General features: G+C 39.8%; 1 protein-coding gene across 2 annotated transcripts in view; it reads right to left on the reverse strand.

The window, feature by feature from the left end:
• EPHA6 (EPH receptor A6) overlaps positions 1–26852 on the reverse strand; it is a 1141406-nt gene that overhangs the window by 197096 nt on the left and 917458 nt on the right. For both annotated transcript variants that reach the window (XM_040338721.1, XM_040338722.1), the window contains exon 11: positions 9786–9971. In XM_040338721.1, coding sequence (XP_040194655.1) covers positions 9786–9971 — 186 coding nt within the window. The remainder of the gene's footprint in view (positions 1–9785; positions 9972–26852) is intronic.

The raw sequence follows: 26852 nt of genomic DNA on the forward strand, positions 1-26852 counted from the left end.
TTGTAGATATCTGAGATTTAAGCCCTGTACACACGATCGATTTGTCCGATGAAAAAAGACCGATGGACTGTGTAACGGTCAGGGGTTAACGCCGTTTACGATATTCCATTCCTCCAACCCAAGACAGCTTCTCGACACTCCACAATCCAGCAGACAGGACCCATAAGAATTCCCCAGACAAACGAGACACACAGCTCTGTCTCTGGTTCCAAAACGAAAGACACTTTAATGGTCAACTTAGCTTTCTTATATACAGTTACAAAGCATGCTGCAGTAAGAAAAGGGACAATGACACACTCCACCCCCAACATCACACAATGGGTGCTTCAATACACATTCCGTTAGATAATGACATTCAGATGAGCTAATTACTAATCATTACCCAGACGGTCTGGCTCTGCGATAAGTTATCCTCACCTGTTACACAAAACACATTCCTTTAGTAAACATAATCTATTACACCTGAAAGGTCAGACTTTCTGGCACCGAATCTACAGGAGTCAATTACTATAGCTGACATGGCAGACATCAGGGGGCAGATCCACAAAGAAATTACGCCGGCGTATCTATTGATACGCCTGCGTAATTTCAAAATTCCTGCGTCGTATCTTTGTTTTGAATCCTCAAAACAAGATATGACGGCATCTCGGCTAGATCCGACAGGCATACTTCTTCGTACGCCGTCGGATCTTAGATGCAATTTTTCGGCGGCCGCTAGGTGGCGTTTCCGTCGAAATCTGCGTCGAGTATGCAAATTAGCTATTTACGGCGATCCACGAAGGTACGTCGGCCCGGCGCATTTTTTTCCGTCGTTTGCGTTCTGCGGTTTCCGGCATATAGTTAAAGCTGCTATATGGTGGCGTACTCAATGTTAAGTATGGCCGTCCTTCCCGCGTACAATTTAGAATTTTTGGAGTCGTTTGCGTAAGTCGTTCGCGAATAGGAATTTGCGTAGAATGACGTCACCGTCGTAAGCATTGGCTGGTTCCAGTTTAATTTCGAGCATGCGCACTGGGATACCCCCAGGGACGGCGCATGCGCAGTTAAAAAAAAACTTTGTTTACATAGGGTCACGATGTATTAACATAAAAAAACGCCCCCATCACAGCCATTTGAATTCCGCGTCCTTACGCCGCAAGAGATACACTACGCCACTGTATCTTACGGCGCGGATTCGTTGTGGATTCAAACTAAAAAAGATAAGTTACGGCGGCGTAGCGTCTCTTAGATACGCTGTGTCCGGCGCAGATGTATGTGGATCTGCCCCCAGGACTTTTGGAGTGTGTTAACTCACAACACATATTAGCATCAATAGAACTTTCACACAATACAGGGCTAGTTAGCATAGCACAATGAAATATCTTAGGAGCCAGACTCAATTAACACCTCAACAGTATGTGTGTCCCCACATGAATGAGTCACTCTGTTATTGACCTGTTGGGGTCAGAATTAACCACCTGTAATATTTCAAGATATCATGCAATACATTAATTATCATTATTGTCCCATCTCATGTAATTCATGATATCATTTCTCAGTCATCATATGCCCCTATTGGACATAGGATGACCCTAGACCCAAGAGTCATTAGTGAAAGCTGGCACAGGAGTACCCCGCATCCTTCAAAAGTCTCTGGGTATCACGGGCCATTCCGTTACAGACTAGTTTCATCGGACAAGCCGATCTTGTGTGGGCCCCATCGGTCTTTTTTCCATCAGTGTAAAAAAATTGAACATGTTTTACATTTTTCCTATGGATAAAAAAACAATAGGAAATTACGATGGTCTGTGTGGAACTCCATCTGAGAAAAATCCACGCATGCTCAGAATCAAGTCGACGCATGCTCGGAAGCATTGAACTTCATTTTTTTTTACTCTTTGTAGTGTTTTACGTTACCGCGTTTTGGCACGGTCGGAATTTAGTCTGATAGTGTGTATGCAAGACTGATGAAAGTCAGCTTGATCGAATATCCGACGAAAAAATCCATCGGATTTGATTCCATCAGAAATCCGATTGTGTGTACACGGCTTAAGAGTGGTTGAGTAGCTTATCAAAAGATACTGGGCAGGGCTGACACCATAAAAATAGTGTGTGTTGTCATCCCTCTGTAGGGCTTAGAAGCTAAATGCATTTCTGACAGATCAAGAGTTTTTTTTGCCTTGACAAACACTTTAAAGCACACCTGTTTATTTTCCTGAATATTTGCACATGCCAAACACAGGTTTTCTTTAAGAGTGTTTTTGAGTGGCGCATATATTTTTTCATAGTCGCCAAGCTCTGTACCTGGTCTGTTTCTTGTCCACATCACTGTTGTAATATCTTTGTTTTGTTGCAGTTAGTTTGCTGTGTCTTTACTTCTCTACCTATCCTACTACAAAACTAGTATGCAGTCTGTGAGTCCGAAGGTGGCAGCTTCCATCAGAGGTTTCTGAGACTGGTATTTAGCTTTGTCATAAATTCCCTTTAAGCCACTGAGAACATTTCAGCTTTTGACAAGTGAATTTGTATGGCAGCCTAACACAATGAAGGGATCCGTATTGTGACATGAAGTTGGCACAGCATGCACTGACATTATTTTCAGCTGCCTTCCTCCGAGTAAGGAGCACGACAGGAATACTGAGAGTCATTCTAAATAATAAATCTTGTAAACCCCTCCATAGTTCATCTGCCTGCAATGTGATGGTGATAATTGTACAGCCGGTGTGCAACAGATGAGTCCATCCATACTTATTGGAATCCGGCTGACATGTACATTTATCACATGACGAGTCCTTCCACTATACATGATGGCGGCTTTAATTTTTACATCACTAAAATCACACTAGCTTGCATTATTCGATAAAATCTTGCTTTTTTTTGTGCTATTGTAATATTTGAATTCAATATAAATGATGCTAGTAATTTTTCTTCCTTACACCTTGTCACATTCATCATTCCCAGCTTAACTGTTGGGCTCGTATATTAATTTCTTTTCTGTCACATTTTGGAAATGGTATAACTAAAATAGTATTTTGCCCTTGAGAGATGTCAATCAATCAGTCTTGTTCTCCGCAACAACAAGCCCAAGCTTCTCCGGGACGAAACAAGTTAAATTATTCACATCTAGAATAATAGGAATCCGTTCAAGTGAACCTGTCAGGCTTTTTAAACTTTACAAACTAAAAGTCATACCTAAGAGAGGGAAGCACAAGATGAGAACTGTAAACTACATACAATAGTGATGTCATAGGAGTAGCAAGTACAACATAATCCTCTCTAGGGAAGGGCTTCTGGGTAATGCATTTTATATAGAGATGTAAGTCCTTTTTAAAGCATCATGGAATATTTAGTGAACCAGGGCACTGACCCCTGGACAGTATTGTTATGTTCTGTGTGACCTCGCCAGGACAAGGCAGATATTTCTGGTCAGCAGTACAAAAAAAGAGTAATCCATTGGCTACAAATGTAAGGAGGGTGACTTCAGGCAATGATTAATGGGAAATACACTATATTACCAAAAGTATTGGGACGCATGCCTTTACACAAGTGAACTTTAATGGCATTCCAGTCTTAGTCCGTAGGATTCAATATTGAGTTGGCCCACCCTTTGCAACTATAACAGCTTCAACTCTTCTGGGAAGGCTGTCCACAAGATTTAGGAGTGTGTCTATGGGAATGTTTGACCATTCTTCCAAAAGCGCATTTGTGAGGTCAGGCACTGTTGTTGGAGAAGAACACCTGGTTCACTACCTCCGCTCTAAGAGTCATTTTATTATGCCAGCGCCTGAAAAATGCTGGTAAATGCCGCTAAAACTAGCTGGGCTTTACTAACATTTTGCGGGCACTAGCGGGGTGCTTTTAACCCCCGCTACTGGCTGAATAAAGGGGTAGAAGAGCCCACAAACCGCCGCTGCTGCTGAGGCGCTTTGCAGGCGCTTTGACGGCGCTGCCCATTGATTTCAATGGGAAGGGGTGCTTTAGGAGCGGTGTATACATCTTGCTAGAATCGGTTAAATTTCTTGGTAATTTATTAACTAACTGTAATTGACATGGTAAAAAGGGTGTTTTTATTTCCCTATCCTGATCATAAACTGTAATTTCCTTCAGTGGGTTTTTAAGGTTATCTGGTGGAGCAGCAGTAACATTTTAGAACTGTATTGGTATCAGAGTAGATAGCACTTGATAGGCTTTAGTCTTTTTAGATCTTGGTATGTTACTGGTATTTCACATGGCTCATAGATTAGGCTTTTCTTCATGACTGTAATTGATAAAAGCATACCTGTGGCAGCATACAAAACCTTGCCCCTACTGTCACTGGCTGAAACAATTTTGTTGGCACAGAACCAGATAGTCCTGGTCTGAAAGTGCCACAGACTGCCTTCTCCTTACTATCCCCTACACATTCCTATTGACCAGTAAGGCAGCTCATCATAGTGATGGTTGAATAGAACTGGGGTTATTTAATTATTTGCTGACAGATTCTATTTAAGGGCAAGCGTTGATGGGCTTTTGACATCAGTTTGAGATCATCTAGAATCCTATAAAAATACATGTGGCCTGCATTTGCTCTGCTTCAGCTCTATTTTAATTCCCATAGACTTGTATGGGGAAAGAAACTGTGCAAAACAAAAGCCCATCAACGCTGGCTCTAAAGCAGGAGTCACAAACTGGCAGTCTTCCAGCTGTTGTGCATCTACAAGTCCCATCGTGCCTCTGACTGTGGGAGTCATTCTTGTAACTGTCGGGCTCGCAATGCCTTATGGGACTTGTAGTTAGGCAACAGCTGGAGGGCTGCCAGTTTGAGACCCCTGTCTAAAGAATATATTCAGGAAGCTCTATTCATATTTAAACTGTTCTCTAAACAAAATTCCATTGCACGTTTAGAAAAACAACAACCCTCTCAATGTGAAACCATTTACTGTCTCTAAGGTCCACATGGCTCTAACTGTCACTGAGATGTGGCTTCCCATCCTCTTCATGTCAATGCTAGCAGGTCAAAATCGTATAAAATTACATGAAACCTGATGTGTTCCCTTCCAGTGTTGACAGGCTATGCATGGGCATTTACATAATCTGTTGACACAGGCAAAAACATAATGGGTAATTCCTATGTAATACAACATTCCCTGCATTACCTACCACATTTTTCCTGTGGCCTTAACCTACCCCTTCTCCTCTCCATTATAGGTTTGATGTGCTCACCAGGGAGATTAAATTATAAATATGCTACCTGCCGAAAGATTCATGGTACAGAGCCCCCTCAATAGGGGAAGAATGGGCAATGATACAATTATTGTATAGAATTCTGAATGGAATTTATTTAACTTTATTTATATTTCTCACGTTTTTTGCAGTAAACACTCATTCCTGTAGGATCCAATTAAGGCCTAATACTAGCCGCAATTTTTTGTCTTAGGATCTGAAAAGAGTGGAGAAGGGGTATCTTTTAGGTCTCTGGCAGATATAAGAAATATAGAAAAATCTTTCCAATGGAGACACAAACAGCTATACACCTATTTGATTGCTCTGATAAAGTGTTCAAACGTTTGCCAAGTCTTCAATGTGGAGCCCTTATTTTCTGTTCCATTGACAACCCGTGTGACAGGGTATCACAGGAAAATAGAAAGATGAATTCCCTCATGGGATACACAGACTACAATAAAAACCAGACTCATATTTTTACCCCTTCCCCATTCTTTTATTAGACTTGGAATAGAGTTAAATTTTTATCTGATTTCAAATAGTCAGATGTTCCAACAACTTTTTTGACGTTTGACTCGTAACTTGGTTATCCATTATTTCCATCAGAAAGTTTGGGGAAGCACAAGAAAGTTTTAGAACTGTGACACATGGCTTGGAATAAATAAAGAGATTTTACCTGGATCTATAGCTCAAATAAATGTAAGACAAGTATGGCCTATGATATTTCTTTCAACCTTGAATCGTACCTGGAAACTTGTATGGTTTAAAGGAACAATGGTCCAAAGGACTGTACAATAAGATACATTATCAAAAGGAAAGGCACAAATAAAATCCAGCATGAAACTAAGCCAGTATGTAACTGTATTACTGTACACCCCAGTCAGAACTTTAAATGTAACCTAGAGATGCAGTCAGTATTTCATTTTTCATCCAGGCATTGCTGTAAAAGAACCGGCCAACCTTCTTCTTTGTAAGAAATCTGGTGATCTGAGATCACCTATGTATGATGCAGAAAAGCTATTCCAAACCACACCCACTGCAATCTTTTTCATACAGAAGGCCTAATGTAAAAAAAAAAAAAAAAGCCAACTCTAAACAGGTTTCTTAGCCACACATTAGATTTAAAACCCAAAGGAGGCCACACCTCAGAAACATGTTGTCATAGCAACCTTACTAACGAGAGTCAGAGGAGACAGCATGCACACCTCGACTCCCCCTCCAAGGCTACGAGTGACATAATGCCGGCTGGCCCGTGCCAAGCGTGTGATAGCAAGAGAGATGAGGAAACAGACCTCCAGAGCTAACCTACATTTATAGAAAATAACGTTGCCGTCACTGTGCAAGCCAATCGACCTGCATAGACCAGGAGAGGAGGCTGGAACCGAGAGATATGTCTATATGTGAACATACAAGCACATGTTTGTGAGTGCAATAATCTTTATTTTAACTGCAAAGTTTTACAATAAATACAGTGTCACACTAGGGCGCATGCGCTCCTTTCTTCCTGTGTATACTTCCAGATCCAAGTCCACCATCCAGTGGATTTAAGAGAGAGCTGCAACGCCAAAGATAAGAGAACATTTTTTAGAGACTTTTTTCTTTTTGGACTTTAGTTGTGATAACAGTGCTTATGAGAACAGCGCTGCATTTGGTATATTTTTCTGTGTGTTTGGACTAATTAGATTTAGGCCTGATTTGGAAGTTATAATGGTGATACAGGTGGCAGAACGAAAGGACGCTGCCTAAGAAAAGCTTTAAGAAGTAGACTCCCAGTGACCCTGTGAAAACAGGTTTCATGGTATGCAGAGAGCAGTAACTTGAATGATCTTTTTGATATATAGCAATAGTAGTTAACTGATTGCTTTCACTTGGTGCCTGGTATTATTCTTTAAGACTATTATATATATATATATATATATATATATATATATATATATATATATATATATATATATATATATATTAAATGATCCTGGTAAATAGAGAACAGGGCGAACAACCTTGCATTTTAACCCTAATAAAGTTTATTAAGTACAATCACAAAGAGCCAGAAGTGAATGCATCTCTCAAGAGCCTGCAGAAGCGGTGAGTGAGCATTGAGTGGTGGTGTCCTCCTGTCTCCGAGCAAACAAAATGATCTTGCCTAAATTGCAGGTATCAGACCCCCAATCTGGTACTCTATGGCGTAGCCACTTTGACTTGAGATCGAAAATGAAACCTTTGGCTAGGTTATTTTACTATGCATTTAAGGCATTTTCTTTTTAGAACACAAATAATTTAGCCATGCAAGGCACTACTGTTGCCCAGGTTAGGCTATATTTACATCTAATTAAATAACAGTAACCTTCATGATTTGGAAGCAGTGGCAAATTTTTGTGAAAGGATCACCACATCTGTCTATGTGTGTGGTTATTATACAATCATACTTTACCTTTTGCATGATAAAAAAATGTGTTTCCGTGCTCAAGGCTTGTCCTTATTTGGCTATATGGCCAAATTTATTGAAGTGTGCATATTTTAATTGAGCTGGGAAGACTGGTTTTGAAATGTAAAAACAGCTAAACTTATACCAATAATTTAATAATGCAGACAAACGAATGGATATTATAAATACATAAAAAGAAAGATGATAGATATATGATAGATAGACAGATAGAGAGATAGATAGAGAGGTAGATAGATAGATAGATAGATAGATAGATAGATAGATAGATAGATAGATAGATAGATAGAGATACATAGATACTGTAGATACAGGTAATGTATGTCTGCACTGAGAGAGTATAGCAATTGCTGCAATTAGCGAAGTAAAGATGTAATCAGAAGGGCTTTGCACATATCTCACACCAGACTACGGGAAAAGGTTGCGGTTTCAAAGGTAATTAAAAGATGATTTTGGTCAAGAGAGCAGTTAAATGCATTGTAAAATTGTTTTAGGGCCTCATTAGCTGCAAGACAAGTAAAAGCCTGCAGCAGAGACAGTTATAAAGGGAGAAGAGATGTTTAGTCAAAAGAGGGGAAGGTTACTGCAGCTTTTACATATTTCCTCATTGCTAATACAGCACCATGCATCAATACTAGCACTGAGCACACTATACAAACATGGCTCATCTTCTAATGGTGACATTGATGTATTTAAATCTGTCCAAACAAGGCACATTTACACATAAAAGCAGATAAAATAAATGTAGTTATATCATATGTTGCACTTTATTCCATTTTCTCAGAACAGTTTGATTCAACGTTATTGGAGGTCTACAAAGATTTAAACAGACATACTCTAAGCATATGCTAAGATACCAATGCCAAAATTACTGCTAGGAGGCGTCTAGTTCCAGGACAATGATAAACCATTATCCTCCAGCAGTGGGCCCTTAGTACCACGTCATTTCAGTGCTGCCTTGAGTAATTTCAATGTTAAAAACCCAATGCAGTATGGACCTGAAGTAGAGTATTTCTCTATGAACTCTGCACTGAGAGCTTCTAGCTAAAATTACACGGTACTGAAGTATTGGCACCAAAGCATAATTTATCATAAAAAAGGTTGTATTCAGTTTATGGAGGTTACGGTATGACTCCCAAAATATCAATCAGCACAGAGGCTAAAGCATGGCGGCTGCCTTCCAGGAAATTTGTTTCATGACAATTTCCCTTTAAAGCTCAGTTATAGGCACATGTATAAAACCACACTTAAAAATGGTAACCTAGCAAGTCTCTAGTGATATCAGCAGAAACATTTTTCCAATACCTTTTGTAGTTCCTAGGATAACTGTTTTTTTTTCCTGTGATATCAGGTTTTTCTGCTGTCTCTTTAAATGTTCAGCCCGTGGGAGTAGTTGTAAGGGCAGACAATTTAGCAATGTCCAATGCTTGACACTCCCGTTTCTTAAATTCTGATTACTCCTCCCAGCGTATGGTAACACCTACAAATGACGTTCACTGTGTGGTGGTAGTGTCTTCTGAAGATAAAGTACTAATAGGACTGAGGTTTGAGGGGGTGGGAAATATAAGTTGCCCATACCCTGATAAATTGTATTATTTAGCTTGCAGGCTGAACAAAAAACTAACATATTTTCTCCATCCAAACAGCACGGGGTGGACAAATCTGCACTATCAGTTATTGTATTGTGACAGCTGGAGTTTGCAGTTGTCAGAATACCCAGACAATGGATGCAGCCGCTGTTCAACCAAGAGTTTTCCACTCGGCTTTATCAAAATTTGTCTTAAATTGTAAGGCCAACTTTAGGCAACTGAACAGAGTTGAAACCAAAGATTTGGATTAAATCTGGTTCAGCTTTGCTTTACTCCATACTGATGTGATACAAGTTTAGACCTGCACGAGGATGATATATTTGATATTTAGGAAAAAACAATGTGGGATTTGTAAAACTGAAACCATGTTTCACTATGTTTAGCTTTACAAACAACCTATATAGTATTGAATGTATATTAATACATCTGTGGCTCTAATACAAACTTAACAGAAGTTTGGAACATTACATATGTGTTTGTTTGTTTTTTAAGTTAGGGATTGATCGATGGAGCTGCCCTGTGTAAAACAAGTGTCTCGTCTACATGCACAACAAAAAGACAGTAGTACTTACTTTTTGTAACAACACCTTCGAGTCGGATGATATTTGGATGATCAAATTGTCCCATGATACTTGCTTCTCTGAGAAAATCTCTGCGCTGCCTGTCCATGTAACCTCCTTTTAAAGTTTTAATGGCCACTGGGATTTCCTTTTTTGCAGGAGTCTTCAATCTTCCGCTGCATACCTCTCCGAATTCCCCTAAAAAGATAGTTTGGTTTTAATACAAAGAGCACAAACATTGCGATGTGTCATGGGAGGTAGGAAGAGAAAAAGAAGGGAAGTAAACAAGGAAGAACTATGAAATTTCATAATGTCAAATCTTGCCGTACCTCTACAAAGATGCCCCGTCGTATCTTTGTTTTGTATCCACAAAAAAAGATACAACTGAATGTGGGCTTGATCCGACTGGCGTACGTCTTAGTACGCCATCGGATCTTAGGTGCATATTTACGCTGGCCGCTAGGTGGCGCTTCCGTCGATTTCCGCGGTGAGTATGCAAATTAGCTAGATACGCCAATCCACAAACGTACGTCGGCCCGCCGCTTTTTTTACGTCGTTTTTTTGGCGTAACGTTACCCCTGCTCTATAAGGCGTATGCAATGTTAAGTATGGACGTCGGGCCAGCGTCTAATTTTCCGTTGTGTACGTCGTTTGCGTAAAACGTTCGCGAATAGGGCTTTGCGTAGAATTACGTTCACGTCGAAAGCATTGGCTTGTTGCGGGTTAATTATGAGCATGCGCACTGGGATACCCCCACGGACGGCGCATGCGCCGTTAAAAAAAAACGGTGATTACGTGGGGTCAATAGGAATTACCATAAAACACGCCCCCATCTCATCTATTTGAATTGCGCGCCCTTACGTCGACACAGTTACACTACGCCGCCGTAACTTACGGCGCAAATTCTTTGAGGATACGGAAAATACGCTGTAAGTTACGGCGGCGTAGTGTATCTGAGATACTCTACGCCGAACGTATAGATGCGCCAAGGTACGTGGATCTGGCCCAATGTCTCTGTTTTGGTGGCAATGTGAAGATATTAAGAGCCTCAAATGGTGAAGCTCAGGAAAATCAGAAAGTGGCAGTTGCCAAAACAATTAAAAGCAAACCAGAATGGTGAATATAGTGGCAAGTGCTTCCGCGCTAATATGAATCCTTAATAATCAATACCTCAAACAAAATGTATACAGTGCAGCAAAACCTAGCAGTGTTTACCATACACAAAAACAGGAATCAAAATAGTGAAAGTGATTCTGCGCAACGTATCTCACATCGCAGTGACACACAAAATTTAAAAACACAAAAAAGTGAAACACGATAAAGATCAAAATATAAAAATATAAAATAGAAATAAAAATAAATAAATGAATACTCAGTGCAATATCAGTGATATAAGAGAGATAATCCCACTCAAATATAAAACCAACTATATAAGTGTAAACCAGAGTCCAAACTGAAAACCAAATCAATGGTCAGTAGAGTGATGTGAAAAAGACCAAGTCCTTAAGTGTAAATAAATTGACAAATAAATTTGACAAATAAAGGCTGCCAGATGAAAGGTTAGACGATGCTGAATCCAGTGAATACAATGGCAAGTAGATGATGGAATATATCCTTCACTAGGCTCTCAAGCCTCTTACCTTCAGAAAGATGTAAATCAGCATTAGATCTCTCACACAGTGGCAATCCTCTATGGATGGTTTCCTGTCCGTTCGCCCCTTGAGCTGGCACCACGTCTCTTTTAAAGATCCATATAGTACTCCGCCCAAATAGATAAAAGGAGAGAAAGAGAACAGAGGAGCCTCCGATGGTGAAATACAGTAAACTAGGGTGTACTTTATTGAAAGAAAAAATCTGTGCTTACAATTTAAAAACAGACGTGCAGCAATTTTAAAATGAGCGGCGTTCACAGCGCCGGCTTACGTCACTCCAGGTGTACGCCAATCCCAAGGGATTGGCGTACACCTGGAGTGACGTAAGCCGGCGCTGTGAACGCCGCTCATTTTAAAATTGCTGCACGTCTGTTTTTAAATTGTAAGCACAGATTTTTTCTTTCAATAAAGTACACCCTAGTTTACTGTACTTCACCATCGGAGGCTCCTCTGTTCTCTTTCTCTCCTTTTATCTATTTGGGCGGAGTACTATATGGATCTTTAAAAGAGACGTGGTGCCAGCTCAAGGGGCGAACGGACAGGAAACCATCCATAGAGGATTGCCACTGTGTGAGAGATCTAATGCTGATTTACATCTTTCTGAAGGTAAGAGGCTTGAGAGCCTAGTGAAGGATATATTCCATCATCTACTTGCCATTGTATTCACTGGATTCAGCATCGTCTAACCTTTCATCTGGCAGCCTTTATTTGTCAAATTTATTTGTCAATTTATTTACACTTAAGGACTTGGTCTTTTTCACATCACTCTACTGACCATTGATTTGGTTTTCAGTTTGGACTCTGGTTTACACTTATATAGTTGGTTTTATATTTGAGTGGGATTATCTCTCTTATATCACTGATATTGCACTGAGTATTCATTTATTTATTTTTATTTCTATTTTATATTTTTATATTTTGATCTTTATCGTGTTTCACTTTTTTGTGTTTTTAAATTTTGTGTGTCACTGCGATGTGAGATACGTTGCGCAGAATCACTTTCACTATTTTGAAACCAGAATGGTACATAATGCAGGGTCCTTGAAACCCACCAAAGAAAATGGGGATCAATGCCTATTCTCTATAAAACATTACTAATCAAGAAATAACCAGGCTGCTATGTGGTCCCATGGAAAAACTGGCTGGGAAAAACTGGCTGGGAAAAACTGGCTGGGAAAAACTGGCTGGGAAAAACTGGCTGGGAAAAACTGGCTGGGAAAAACTGGCTGGGAAAAAATATTTTCTTTAAAAAAAAAAACCTCTCATTTTTTTTTTAAATAATATATACCTTGGCCCTATTATCTCGTCCAATAATTCTCGTGTTCAGGTTATCTAAACTTGCTTTAATAAGTAATTGGAATAATCTAGCTAGTTTTTGTAATCAAAGTGAATATTTAAAGTTAAAATAATAATAAAAGCATGATAAAATACTGTCATAGCAGTTCCAAACCAAAATGTTGAGTAATATGAGTTGCAGAATTTCCATTGTCCCTCAGCCTGTTAAATCAAGTGTAATAGGACAAGAATTGAAATAATGTATTTTTCGTGAAGTTTTCTATTCTACAATACAAATCATAACCATAATACAAAATAGCAGCACTTTGTGCATTGGCATAAAATAATCTTTAATACCTGTTGTAAATTGCTGGAAGCCTGTGAACATATTTACAGTAAAATTTGCTGCAAAATGAGTAAAAATAAACCCAGATTTATTGCTATTTCTAGAATGAAATCAATGGATATCCGACAAGCAATTGTTGCAAGTACAATGATCTGTCAATAAAATCTGCAGTAATAGTATGTTGTCCTGCTTAGTTATTACAAGAAATTGTATATTGTTTTACTCGGTTATAAAGAGCTAATTTGAGATAGAAACAAAGAATGTGTCATATACACTATAAGCTTTAAATTTGCATAAAAAATACAAAATGAGATGCTGAGAATTTAAAGTAAAATTAGGAACAAAAAAAAGTATGTCTGTTGTTATTAAGCAAAATGAATGGTCTAGGGAAATGTGAAGCTTAATGTGAACCTGTTTGCAGATTATGCGCATTAAAGTATTTTCCAGGTCATAATTTGCGATTTGGCACTGCGTCGCTTTAACTGACAATTGCGCGGTCGTGTGTTGCTGTACCCAAACAAAAATTACGTCCTTTTTTCCCCACAAATAGAGCTTTCTGATCATCTCTGCGCTATCTCTTGCACTATAAACAAAAAAAGAACGACAAAACACAATATTTTGTACTTTTTGCTATAATAGATACCCCCATTTTTTTTTTAACGTGATTTTTTTCTCAGTTTAAGTCGATATGTATTCTTCTACATATTTTTGGTAATTGAAATTGCAATAAGCGTATATTGATTGGTTTACGCAAAAGTTATAGCATCTACAAATCAGGGGATACATCTATAGCGTTTTTATTACTTACTTTTTAGGACTGCGACATTATGGCAGACACATCGGACACTTTTAACACATTTTTGGGACCATTGGAATTTATACAGCGAACAGTGCTATAAAAATGCACTGATTACTGTAAAAATTTCACTGGCAGGGAAGGGGTCAACACTAGGGGGCGATGAAGGGGTTAATTGTTTAGAATGTGTGTTCTAACTGAAGGGGGATGGGACTGACCTAGAGGAATTTACAGATCATGGTTCCTAGCTATTAGGAAATTACTAAAACAATTACAAATTGTGTATTTTTTACATGCTCTCATCGAAGTCAATAGGGCCAAAAATGCCCCATTCTGCTTCAGTTTAGCTTATGTACCTTTTGGTGCTTCAGAGGTTGAGCTACTGGCAGCTGAATGCTCAAAATTGAACAAGGACAATTTAAAAACATGGGGTTTCGCTTGTTGAGCATTTTGGAACATTGACCTTTAACCTCTTTCCCACCGGGCTAATTTTTCAGATTCGGTGTTTACGAGACTAAAACAGTTTTTTTTGCTATATAATTACTTAAAACCCCCAAACATTATATATATTTTTTTTCTTACACCCTAGAGAATAAAATGGCAGTCACTGCAAAACTTTTTGTCACACCGTATTTGCGCAGCGGTCTTACAAGCGCACTTTTTTTGGATAAAAATCACTTTTTTGAATTAAAAAATAAGACAACAATAAATTTTGCCCAATTTTTTTATATATTGTGAAAGATAATGTTACGCCGAGTAAAATGATACTCAACATGTCACGCTTAAAAATTGCGCCCGCTCGTGGCATGGCGTCAAACTTTTACCCTTAAAAATCTCGATAGGCGACGTTTAAAAAATTCTACAGGTTGCATTTTTTGAGTTGCAGAGTAGGTCTAGGGCTAGAATTATTGCTCTCGCTCTAACGATCGCGGCGATACCTCACTTGTGTGGTTTGAATACCGTTTTCATATGCGGGCGCTACTCGCGTATGCGTTCGCTTCTGCGCGCAAGCTCGTCGGGATGGGGCACTTTAAAAAAAAATTTTTTTGTTTTCTTATTTATTTTTATTTAGTTTTATAATTTTTTACACTGAAATAAAAAAAAAAAATTGATCACTTTTATTCCTATTACAAGGAATGTAAACATCCCTTGTAATAGAAAAAAGCATGACAGGTCCTCTTAAATATGAGATCTGGGGTCAAAAAGACCTCAGATCTCATATTTAGACTTAAATGACAAAAAAAAAAATGTTTCTTTAAGAGGCTGGGCGGGACTGACGTTTTGACGTCACTTCCGCCCAGCAGAGCTATGAGGACGGGTGAAGGAGATTTCTACTTCAGTCCCGTCCCCGCTTAGCTGCCGGACACATCCGATCCCCTCCGCCGCTACCAACGGCTCCGGTAAGCGGCGGAGGGCGCGGGAGAGCGGCGGGAGGGGGGGTCCCTCTCCCGCCACCGATAACGGCGATCTCGCGGCGATTCCGCCGCGGAGACCGCCGTTATCGTGTACACCACCGCCCCCTGAAAAGATGAATATCTCGGTTGTGGCAGCAGCTGCTGCCGTTACCGAGATATTCAACTTTAAAAAGAGGACGTCTTTTTGACATGGGGCGGTGGTCAAGTGGTTAAGCTGCAAACACTGAAGTGTCAATGGGGGCTTATTTTGTATGTAAAGCAGAATAATGGCATATTGCTCAACTTTCATTCTAAATTCTTAGCATGTACTGCAAGATATTAGAAACTGTTATAGGTATCATTTAGAAATGTTTTAATATGCCTAAGAATTATCCTGAAAAGTTAAATGTTTGCCTTGAATTCCTCCTGAAGACAGCAATGAACTTCCTGGTATGTGAGTGTGCCTAGGCTCTCCTGTGACTACAGCCTTATAGATGTATATCTACTGTGTGAGATCTAAGGCACTGTTGCCTCTGACTGCTAGTCTCTGGAGATTTGGTGATATCACTACTATGCTGCTCACTTTTGGATGGTCTGACGTGATAAAGCAAAGCACTACATTGAGACAGTGCAGAACAAGGCATTGTAAGTCAGTAATGGGGAAAGATAAGCTGCAGGAAGTACAGAGGCAATACTGGGTACCATTTGTTTGCCTTCTGCCTGTCTTTTTTGGTACATCTTGCAGATTTCAGTACTTTTTTTTAACCCAGAGTTGCCCCTAACAGTACTCCTATTCTACCACAATGCTCTCAGTCTGCTGGGTTGAATGCTGCCCAGTGGAAAACCCTGGTTGACTGATCTTCCCAAAAATATTGGTCATGCAAGTTAGACCTTTTTTTATTCACTTCTGTTTTTCCTAATACCTTGTAGCAATCTCTCCTCCCTGTTCTACAGAGAAACTTATTTTTTCAGGCTACCTGAACATGAATGCTTATGTCAGAAAATGATCCTGATAGTCAGATCAAGTCAAGTCTGACTTTCCTCTAAGTTCCATGATTTGTTTAGAAAATGGGGTAAAGTTGCAACTCAGAGCAGTTAATAGAGGCTCAAAACTCTGGAAGCAGAAAAGAAAATGATATTCAAAAAAGGATGTAATATACATAATGATGGTAAATAAGTAGGAGGACAATTTTGCTAGCATATGCTTCCTATAAGGGCCCTGCCATTGTTTCACCCTCAGCAGCAGTCACTCCTTAAAAATCCAGGTCTTCTAATGCCCCGTACACACACTCTGAAATACGTACGAAAAATGCCGATTTCGAAACGATCGTACGATAATCGGATCATTAGTACAGAGCTTCCGAGAGCCGATCAGGACAGTTCATCCGATTTTATTCTATCGGACATGCACGGATTTTTTTTTGTACGATGCCAGATCGTACGATTTTCGTCTAATCAGTACAGCTGTCGTTCGAAAATGCAATACAAATGCATTACAACACATGACATCACTTCCGATTTTTTATTCTGCCGTACGAGAATTTTCGTGACTTCGTAAACTCATCAGATTCGACATGAGATTAGCATACAAAAAAAAACGGACGATCATTCGTCCGATAATCGGATCGTGTGTACCGGGCATAAGACAGGTGTTCTTCAAAGGTAACCTGTCACGAGAAAGTCATAGAGGCTGCCATTGTTGACCATTTCTTTGGAAAATGTTAGTTGTCTAGCTGTCATGCTGATGCATTTTTTTTGCTGTAACTGACACGGAACAAATAGAAATAAAGAAAATAAATTGCAATGGTATCTCCTGGCTAGGTCACTTTAAGTTGCAAATTTCTGCTTTCGTTTAATTTTATTACATTACCTTACCTGCATATGTCCTAAACTGTGTCTTTAAAGAATCATATGGGTTACATAAATATTATTTTACCCAGTGCATTCTGAAAATATAATCTATACTATTGAGTAATGTAAAACAGAATATCTGAAATGCAACAAAATCTATTGGACAGGAAAAAAAACTCATAATGTTCACTTCTTCTAATATTTCATAATGACAAATATATTTCTTCTTACCATTAAAATCAAGGTTAATACCCTTTAGATATAAACTACCAGGTTTAGGTTAATGTATATCTGTGTGTACAACCCTTGCAAACACTAGTCTAACCTTTTCTAGAATATTACATTGGCATTTGAAAAAAATCTCTAGGGATTCTTTTTTTTATTTCTACTGGGGAAATACTGATATATCTTTGCAATATTTATATTTGTACTTCATAGTTTAGAACAGACCACAGCCGTTATAGCCTGAGGAAAGCAGGAACACATTGCCCCAAGTGTAAACCTACAAGGAGTCCTATTTATATTATGTCTTGGTATGTGTAAAGCCTCAGCCCCTTCCAGCTCACTGGAACTATTGGTGCCCCCCTACACTAAACTGAACTTATCCTTTAAATAGTTGTCTCTTGTTCCAACAGCATGTAAGAGTGGGTTAGTGTCCTTTTTAGGGTGGTCTCTACCTTGTCCCCATCCAGTCTGGGTTGGACTTTCTCTTCCTGGCTAGGGTTTATAACGTGGGGTAGGGGTTGCTAGAGAGGTGAGTAAATTGGAGGAGATAGCTATGAAGCACTCATGGCTGTGGTGGTATGACAGCCACACATTTTGAAATCTATGGGCCCCAGCTTGTGCCTGTGGAGTATACCTCAGGATAACTGACTGTGAGAGCAACCATGCAGAGATTCTGTAGTACTGGCAGCCAGCCCCTCAATGGCACTAGCTGGATTTTTTAGAACACATGTTAAGTAAGGCATTTAGAAAAACATTGTTTTATTGGGTGAGCTGGGATGTGTAATAAATCTAATCTATGCAAGGGTTAATATATCATGAAGAGCCTGAAGTATAACTTGGGCCAGTAACTATTATAAATTCCTGGTAGCCCTGTGGACATAGGATGGTGATGAGTTCTCCGGCAGGTAATAAGGATCAGTAACCCAAACCTCTCATGTTCCACAGGTTTACAGGGGCCCCCCTGATGCAGGAACTAGTGTAACAACTTTCTGCTAGGGGGGGCCTCTGACATGTATAAGACCAACGGTCTGAGGGCATGTTAAAAATAGAATGTGTTTTTGCGAGTGTGACTACAATAGGGAGTGATTTTGTGAGTGTAGTCAAACGTGAGCATAGTCAGTAGGGTGTCCTCAGATTTTGATTTGAAAGAATGGTAACCTTACCTGGTAACCCTAGAATAAAAAGCCTTCTGTATGCAGTGATTGTAAAGGCAGAAGTTTTTTTTATCTTAATGCACTCTATGCATTAGAATAAAAAGCCTTCTGTATGCAGTCAGCCAATGAGAAGAGAAAGGGGACGGCTCCATGTCTGAATGGACACACGGATCTGTGGTTTGGGTGCCCCCCATAGCAAGCTGCTTGCTGTGGGGGCACTTAACAGAAGGGAAGGGCCAGGGCCAGGAGTGCAGAAGAGATACTCAAAAAGAGGAGGATCAAGGCTGATCTGTGCAAATTCACTGCACAGAGCAGGTAAGTGTGACGTGTTTGTGATACCCTTTAGTATCCCTTTCTTGTGGACACATGCTATCCAGTGGCAGGCTTTTCTCAGGCTCCAAACCTAAACATAGCATGATTATGTTTCCATAAGGGGACGGTAGGGGCACAGGCTGCAGCTCTGGATCACTAATCTCCACTCCCTGAAGAAGTGATGGAAGGTGAGTTAAAAAGTCGTAAGAGGGTATATTTTTGTGAACAGGTGGGAGAGGGCGAGGTGGGAAGGAGCACAATATTTGCCTGAAGGTGAAGTGAATCTGTTGATATGCACTGCATGGGTAAAGTACAGGTTCACTTTAACCTCCCTGTTAATTCACATTAAAGTTGAACTCCAGGAATCATAATTTTAATATCTTTTGGTATACAGTAATATTATCTTTTTGCTTCTGCAATGTAGCCAACACCAGCACAGCAGCTATGATTGATGCTCAGTGCTGCCCTTTTTCTCCGCCCCTGTGTATGCTTGCCCATTCAGAAAACACAACCTGGGATGACAATGCAGCCATGCAGTGTGTCATCATAGTCACAACATCACGAGAGACTATGTTTTGTGAATTGCGAAAGCAGAATTTTTAAGCCGATTGAAGTAAAGAAAAAAAAATGCTACACAGGAAGAACCAAGAAGATAATACCAGATCTAAAGATATTAAAATCAAAGTACCAGCTTTAGGTGTGCAGAACTGTTCAGCTACAAGGACTTGTGATCGTGGGACTGACACAAAAAGATTTGCTTAAGAGAAGTATAACTGAAATATCATCCAGTCAGTACCTACATGTACATCAATCAGCATATTTTGTGGTATTATCTATGCAGGGAAGGCAGCAGATGATTTAGCACTACTAGACATAGCAAAAATATCCCCATCTATTCTCATAAACTGCCCACTACTTCGTTTCTTTTTATAAAGCTGATTTTGCTACACTACATTTCCACCATGAAACAGAAATACCGTCAACACAGCATTTTACCATTATATTTAATTTTCTATTTACCCTAACAGATTAGAGGTTTTATACTTGGATCATTCGTTCCGCGTGATCACTGAGTTTACCTATATTATAGTTGCGAATTATCATTAGTGCGGAAAAACGTTCGTAGTAAACATTTTTTTTTTATGTTGGCCAGGCACATTCTAATAATATGTGAGACCTAATCAGGACTTGTGCTATAATGATGTAATAAGTGTACGTTTCTTTAAACATAGTAAGGCCAGAAAGGGAGCCATGTGCATTAGTGCCGTGCATAGTAAAAGCCGGATTATGCAGATAATCAGTATTTGATGTGGATGGGGTATTGTGAATAAAAATTAAGTAATGCTTATAAAATTATCTAGCATCTAAAATACATTTTGCTTAATAGTTTTTTCAATGAGCTAACACATTAGTGTGGCCACTTCAGCACAGTGGTGGTGCTGGGGCGCTGAGTCTGATTACTGTAACATTATTACGACATATTAAGATGAACCAAACATATTCTGCAGAGCAGGGGTGAGAAAGCATTAACAGACATTAACATGGTGTTGGAGCTTGTGCCACTGCCCCTCTGTGGCTCTGAGTACTGTCACCCCATTAGAACAAGATAGCAAGGGAAATTACATAGCAGAGAGGCAGTTATGGAAAGCAGATAGGTGAGTATACACTACCTGCTGGGGAAATTAGGGGGTATCAGGAGCCACTGCTACTTTCTAAATGGGCAGGTGATATTGTCTTTTTAACCACTTCCTGACGGTCGTACGACTTTATACGGCCGCAGTGTGGATCAAAATTTCTGGGAGGCCGTCTATATACGGCCGCCGGCCTCCAGCCACTGGGGGGCACGCGAGCGCCGCTGACGGCGGCGCGCACATGCCCGCCACATCACTGAGATGCCGATGCGCGTGCCTGGTGGCCGCGATGTCCGCCAGGCACCCGCGATCGGCAGTTACAGAGACAAGGACGTGGATCTGTGTGTGTAAACACACAGATCCATGTCCTGTCAGGGAGAGAGCAGACCGATCTGTGTCCCTTGTACATAGGGACACAGATCGGTCACCTCCCCCAGTCAGGCCTCCCCCCACAGTTAGAAACACTATGCAGGGCACACATTTAACCCCTTCCTCACCCCTAGTGTTAACCCCTTCAATGCCAGTCACATTTATACAGTAATCAGTGCATATTTATAGCACTGATCGCAGTATAAATGTGAATGGTGCCATAAATGTGTCAAAAGTGTCCGATGTGTCCGCCATAATGTCGCAGTAACGATAAAAATCGCAGATCGCCACCATTACTAATAAAAAAAAAATAATAAAAAATAATAATTCTGTCCCCTATTTTGTAGGCGCTATAACTTTTGCGCAAACCATTCGCTTATTGCGTTTTTTTACCAAAAATATGTAGAAGAATATGTATCGGCCTAGACTGAGAGAATTTTTTTTTTTTAATTGGGCTATTTATTATAGCAACAAGTAAAAAATATTGAATTTTCTTTTCAAAATTTACGCTTTTTTTTTGTTTATAGCGCAAAAAATAAAACCGCAGAGGTGATCAAATACCACCAAAAGAAATCTCTACTTGTGGGAAAAAAAGGACGTCAATTTTGTTTGGGAGCCACGTCGCACGACGCAGTGCCGGAAGCTGAAATTTCACCTGGGCAGGAGGGGGGTATATGTGCCCAGTAAGCAAGTGGTAAAATGAACCTTTGGCAAGTTAAATGTAAAAAATAAATAAAAAATCATACTAAAATGTATTTAAACCCAAAACCAAAAAATTTAATACATTGCAGCCCATCTGTCTCTAGATGTAGTTAGGTCTCCAAGGAGTTAGATTTTTCAAGTGAGAGTGTTTTCAGATCTTATAAAGAAGAGAGAGAACTAAAAGAAAAAATTAACAGCATTAAGCCCCGTACACACGTACGGGTTTCCTGGCAGAGTTTTTACCTCCGGGAAACCCGAGGGGAAAACTGAGAACCTGCTCGGTAACATTTTCTCCCTACACATGACCAGGTTTCCCGACAGGAAAACTGCCATGAGAGCTTTGGTCGGGAATCCCGGACATACACCCGGCCGGTTTTCCTGGCCAAAAGCTCTCATGGCAGTCTTCCCGGCGGGAAAACCGGTCGTGTGTACGAGCCTTTACAATTAACTTTTTCCTATGTTGTAGTGGTATTTCCAATTTAAATTATGTGATTGCACAGCCACCCAAGCTGACCCTTCCAACCCAACTGAGAAAAGTGGAACGATAGTGCTAGACCCGTAGGGTTATTTTACTAGTATTGGTAATGTAAGATATTCATTTTGGTGTAAATGCTCTGGTTTTTGGGCAGACAGCTTCTACACCCCAAAGGATCTCCACAGTCCCCTTGCTTGTAGCGTAATGTAATGAGATATGAAATTTAACTTTCACACCACTGCTAAAAGGTCTACATACAACTTAATGGAAGTTGTATCTGGACCTCTTAGTAGTGGTGTGGCGTTTACATTTCTTTTTACATTACCTTCCAACCCAATGACTCGAAGTAGGTAAATAAACTGCACTTTCTAAGTGCAGTTGCAGTCATTTCATTATTTCATATATCATATTTCACCAAATAAAATGTGTTTTGTGGCTTTAAATTGCCTCTATAATTAGTGTCGAGTAACTGCTGGTAATGCGCTCCACTTGGGAAAACATTCTTTATCAGCCACTAGGTGGAGTGTAGCGTTTGTGGCAATGATATCATCTAGGTCAGTGGTTATCAACCTTGTCCTGCAGGGCCCACTAACAGGCCAGGTTTGCAAGATAACTGAAATACATCACAGCTGATATCATTTGCTCCTCAGTGATTGCAGTATTCTAGACTGCATCTTCACAAGGTAATACATAAAACCTGGCCTGTTAGTGGGCCCTACAGGACAGGGTTGATGACCACTGATCTAGGTGGTTCACATGTAGCTTCATGTGCCATCACAAAGTTAAAGTGGTAATTTAAAGCCGCAAAATATGTTTTAATTGGTGAAATAAAGTAATTGGTAAAAAGTTTTACTAAAGCAGATGACTCATGCCTATCTATTGTATTGCCCACATAGCGCCTCTGCCAATTTAAATCAACTGGCTGTTTTTGGGCTGAATCTCCTTACCAATTTGTTCACTCACCTGAAAAAATAACAGATCACACCGGGTGGGAATGCCTGAGGCATAGAGAGCGACCACACTGACCCTGCATAAAAGGCAGCATGTCCCCCCCCCATGCTGGGTGAACGCAGACGCAAAACCCTTGTAAACGTTGGCCCAGATTCTCGTAGATGAGCGTAATACTCCACAGGCGTAACGTATCTCATTTACGTTACACCGCCTCAAGTTTTACAGGCAAGTGCTTTATTTACAAAGAACTTGCCTGTAAAGTTGCGGCGGCGTAGCGTAAATCAACCGGTGCAAGCCCGGGAACGACGGCCATACTTAACATTGGTTGCCCCTCATATAGCAGGGGCAACTTTATGCCGCGCAAACCTAACTTAAACATCGTAACTTCACTGTGTCGACCACGCGTATGTTCGGGAATTCGCGTATCTAGCTAATTTGCATACTCGACGGGGAAAATGACGGAGGCGACACCTAGCGGCAAAAAAAAAATTGCATTTAAGATCCGACAGCGTAAGAGCCTTACGCCTGTCGGATCTAATGGATATCTATGCGTAACTGATTCTAAGAATCAGTCGCATAGATACGACGGCCCAGATTAGGACTTACGACGGCGTACATGGCGTTGCGCTGTCGTAAGCCCTTTGAGAATCTGGGCCTTTTTTTTTAATTTTGCAAATGGTATCACAGGGATATGAAAGTAAAAAAAAAGCCAACATTCTAGGTCATCACCAGAGATGGAATAGAGGGGATATTTTCCAATGGGGACGCTTCTCCCAAATTAAACGCAGATGGAAAAAAAACAGAGTTTCACCATTTGCTACGCTGTCCAAAATGAAAAAATTGTTTTTGGCTTTAGATATACTTTAAATGCTAATCACACACACTGCTTATACTATCCTCCACGTCTCTTCTTCTTTTACCTAAGAACTAAGAAAAGCCCTATCTAAGTTTGCGCTGCACAGTTTCCTCTTGCCCCCACAAGACAGCGATAGTGGCTGGTGCTTGGCCACTTAGGCACTCAGCTCTGATTTGTGGGAAGAAGTAGAGAGTCACATGATTCCAACAACTAGAAGTACTGGGTATTTCTTTTTCCTCCATAAACTTTACAGAGGGCTAGGGATGATACCTATATAAAATGTATGGGGATGCCATTTAAGTGAGCTTGATTTCTTTATTAAAATGAATAAAGCACAGTGAATATTATTTTATTATTATAATATTTTAGGGTCTTTTTTCATTTGTGCTCAAGGTGGCTCACATTATGCAGACAAAATTGTTTTCAATTAACTGAATTTTGGTGAAATGCAAGCAATTACATGGAAGGCTTATCCAACTACAGTACTTACAGCAGAGAATTATGAGACAGTTGCCAAATCCAGTGTTTTAAACAATGATAGGTTTAAGTGGCAGCCGCTGAAACATTAACCATATTGAATTACATTATTTTGCCTTATTTCATGGCTCACTGACTATTTAATAACGTTAATTATGATAATTTGAATAAATGACTGGACTGAACTGATGAAAACACAATAGGAATAGAATTACGAGAAGCATTATTTTCTAAGGTTAAACCTGCCTGCAGATTGATTAATAGGCTAATACAGACATATGCAAAATTACATTACTACATTAGTGCCAATGGAAATGTGTTATGACATCTAATAAATCTAAACGTTATGCTTTGCCAAACCATGCATTAAGGATTGCTAAATGTACAATGAACATATACTTAAAGGAGATTGGTAGACTGGAAAAAACTGTATTACCCGATACAGGTTCATGTACCCATTTTGTAAGTTGCAGATATCCTTCACTAAAGAACAAGTTTACTGATCAGTACATCAGACTTTACTCTGACTTTCTGATTTGCCTGTTCTGGGTCAGTTTCTTCGAGAAGTATTAAAGCCAAAGACAGCCAGGCGACTAACATTTTCTGAAGAAGGTCATCACTGTCCACATATTTCTCTTAAGCCCGTACACATGATCGGACCTTTGTCCTACCAAACTCACATAAAAAGAGAACATGTTCTCTATCTAAACTCCAATGGAATTCATCAGAATTACTCCGATGGGGCATACACATGGTCGGAATTTCCGATGGAGAAGTGTATGCTTCTTTTAAAGGAATCTTTACATGAGAAAATCATAAAAGTTTATTTTGCTGCCACTCTAAGCAGAAGCTACAAATGGAAGTCTCCAGGTTTGTGGCATGACAGATTTCATGTAAAGTAACTACAGCAAGAGAAAAATCCAGTCTGCGTGTGCTATGTGTCCAAATTTGTGAAAATCATACACAACCTTTGGACAACAGATTTTTTTTATACAATTAAAAATATATTACACAACATTCAAAACTACTCTCCACATTGGGGTTCACAACATGCAAAGATTCCGAATTACAGTTCATGTTTGGACTTGACGCGTTTCGTGAATACTTTCTTAGGAGAACATGTGCCAGAATCAGTACACTGGAACCCACTCCTAATCTTTAATATAGTAATATCAGCCAGTAGGGTAGACTGGGATTCATAGCATGTGTATATTGGCCATATTGCTGCAAATACTGTAAGTCAAGGTGAAGCCACTGACTCTCTTTTGTTAAAGTCAGGTACAATCCGTAAAAAAACAATGGTCTTGTACACATAATCTTAAAATATAAGGACCAACTTCTCAGTAGAGAACAATCCAGACCCAATGTGAGTAAGTCACAGTAAAAAGACAGCATGGTAATCAAAGTAGTCAAGGCATATATATTCCAAAGAGGGAATATTCCTGTTAAGTATCTTAGAAACAGACTCCATTCACATCAATCCAGCTTGGATTGATGTGAACTAAGCACCTCTATGGACAACATATGCATGTTATTTCAGTCTTCCCTACTGGTCGCTGATATTACTCTTTTAAAGATTAGGAGTGGGTTCCAATGTAATGATTCTATCACATGTTCTCCTGAAGAAGGATTCCCAAAAAACACACTGGGTCCACATGTGAACTGTGAACAGAATCTTTGTATGTTGTTAACACCTTTGTGCACAATAATTTTTAATGTTGTGCAATAGATTTTTAATGATATAAAATAAAGTTGTTTTTATGGTACTCAGTTTATTTTCTAGATGTCCACACGAAGTCCATGACTATATATTCTTTTCATAGTTCCGTTAAACCAAATGTAAAGCCAAAATCCATTTTTCAATATGTTTGACATTAAACCTCACTGCATTTTTGGTAGATGTGTTGCAATGTTTCTTAACAGAGATTATGCCTGTAATAACACTTCCTGTTGCTCTAAGCCAATGCCTCTCAAGTAGCAGGCATATTGTCAGCCTAACATGTGCATTCCTTAAGTTGGCCCCTTTGGGCTACCTAGCAAGTCTGCACATGCCTCCTGCATACCTGATGGGCAGCTTGCCATTATGCCAAAAAAATATGAAAATAGATTTTGGGTTTACATATAACTTAAAGTAAAAATTTGGGGTTAAAACCAAAAAATACCTTTGCAGTGCCCGCCCTCGCACTGCAAGGGTTAAATGCTTATTATAGTTACCTCATGCCTTGCTCCTGCGCTAGAACACTGCACTGGTATTTTTTCTGGTGCCAAGGTTGGGCTTTAAAATAGAACTACATGCACCCCCCCCCATGTTTTATAGAGTGAGGGAGGGTTATAACCCCATTTCAGTTTTTTTCCATCTATGTCCCATTGGGAAGATTTCCCTTCACTTCATGTCCCATGGCCAAAACAAGAGGTGGGAGAAAATCCCTGCAATTTAAAGCATTTGTTATCCCTGCACTTCATACTCCTAATCTGTGCTTGCTGTGACCACACTAAGCAGGAGAGCAGTGTATCAGATTGCTGTAGTGTTAGCCAAGGTTCCTGAATGTGGAATGCACTGTAACAGTTGAAAGTAGCAAAGGACAGATGGACGGCCACACACCAAAGAACTCT

Source organism: Rana temporaria, chromosome 2 (assembly GCF_905171775.1).
Source record: "Rana temporaria chromosome 2, aRanTem1.1, whole genome shotgun sequence".
Lineage (NCBI taxonomy): Eukaryota > Metazoa > Chordata > Amphibia > Anura > Ranidae > Rana > Rana temporaria.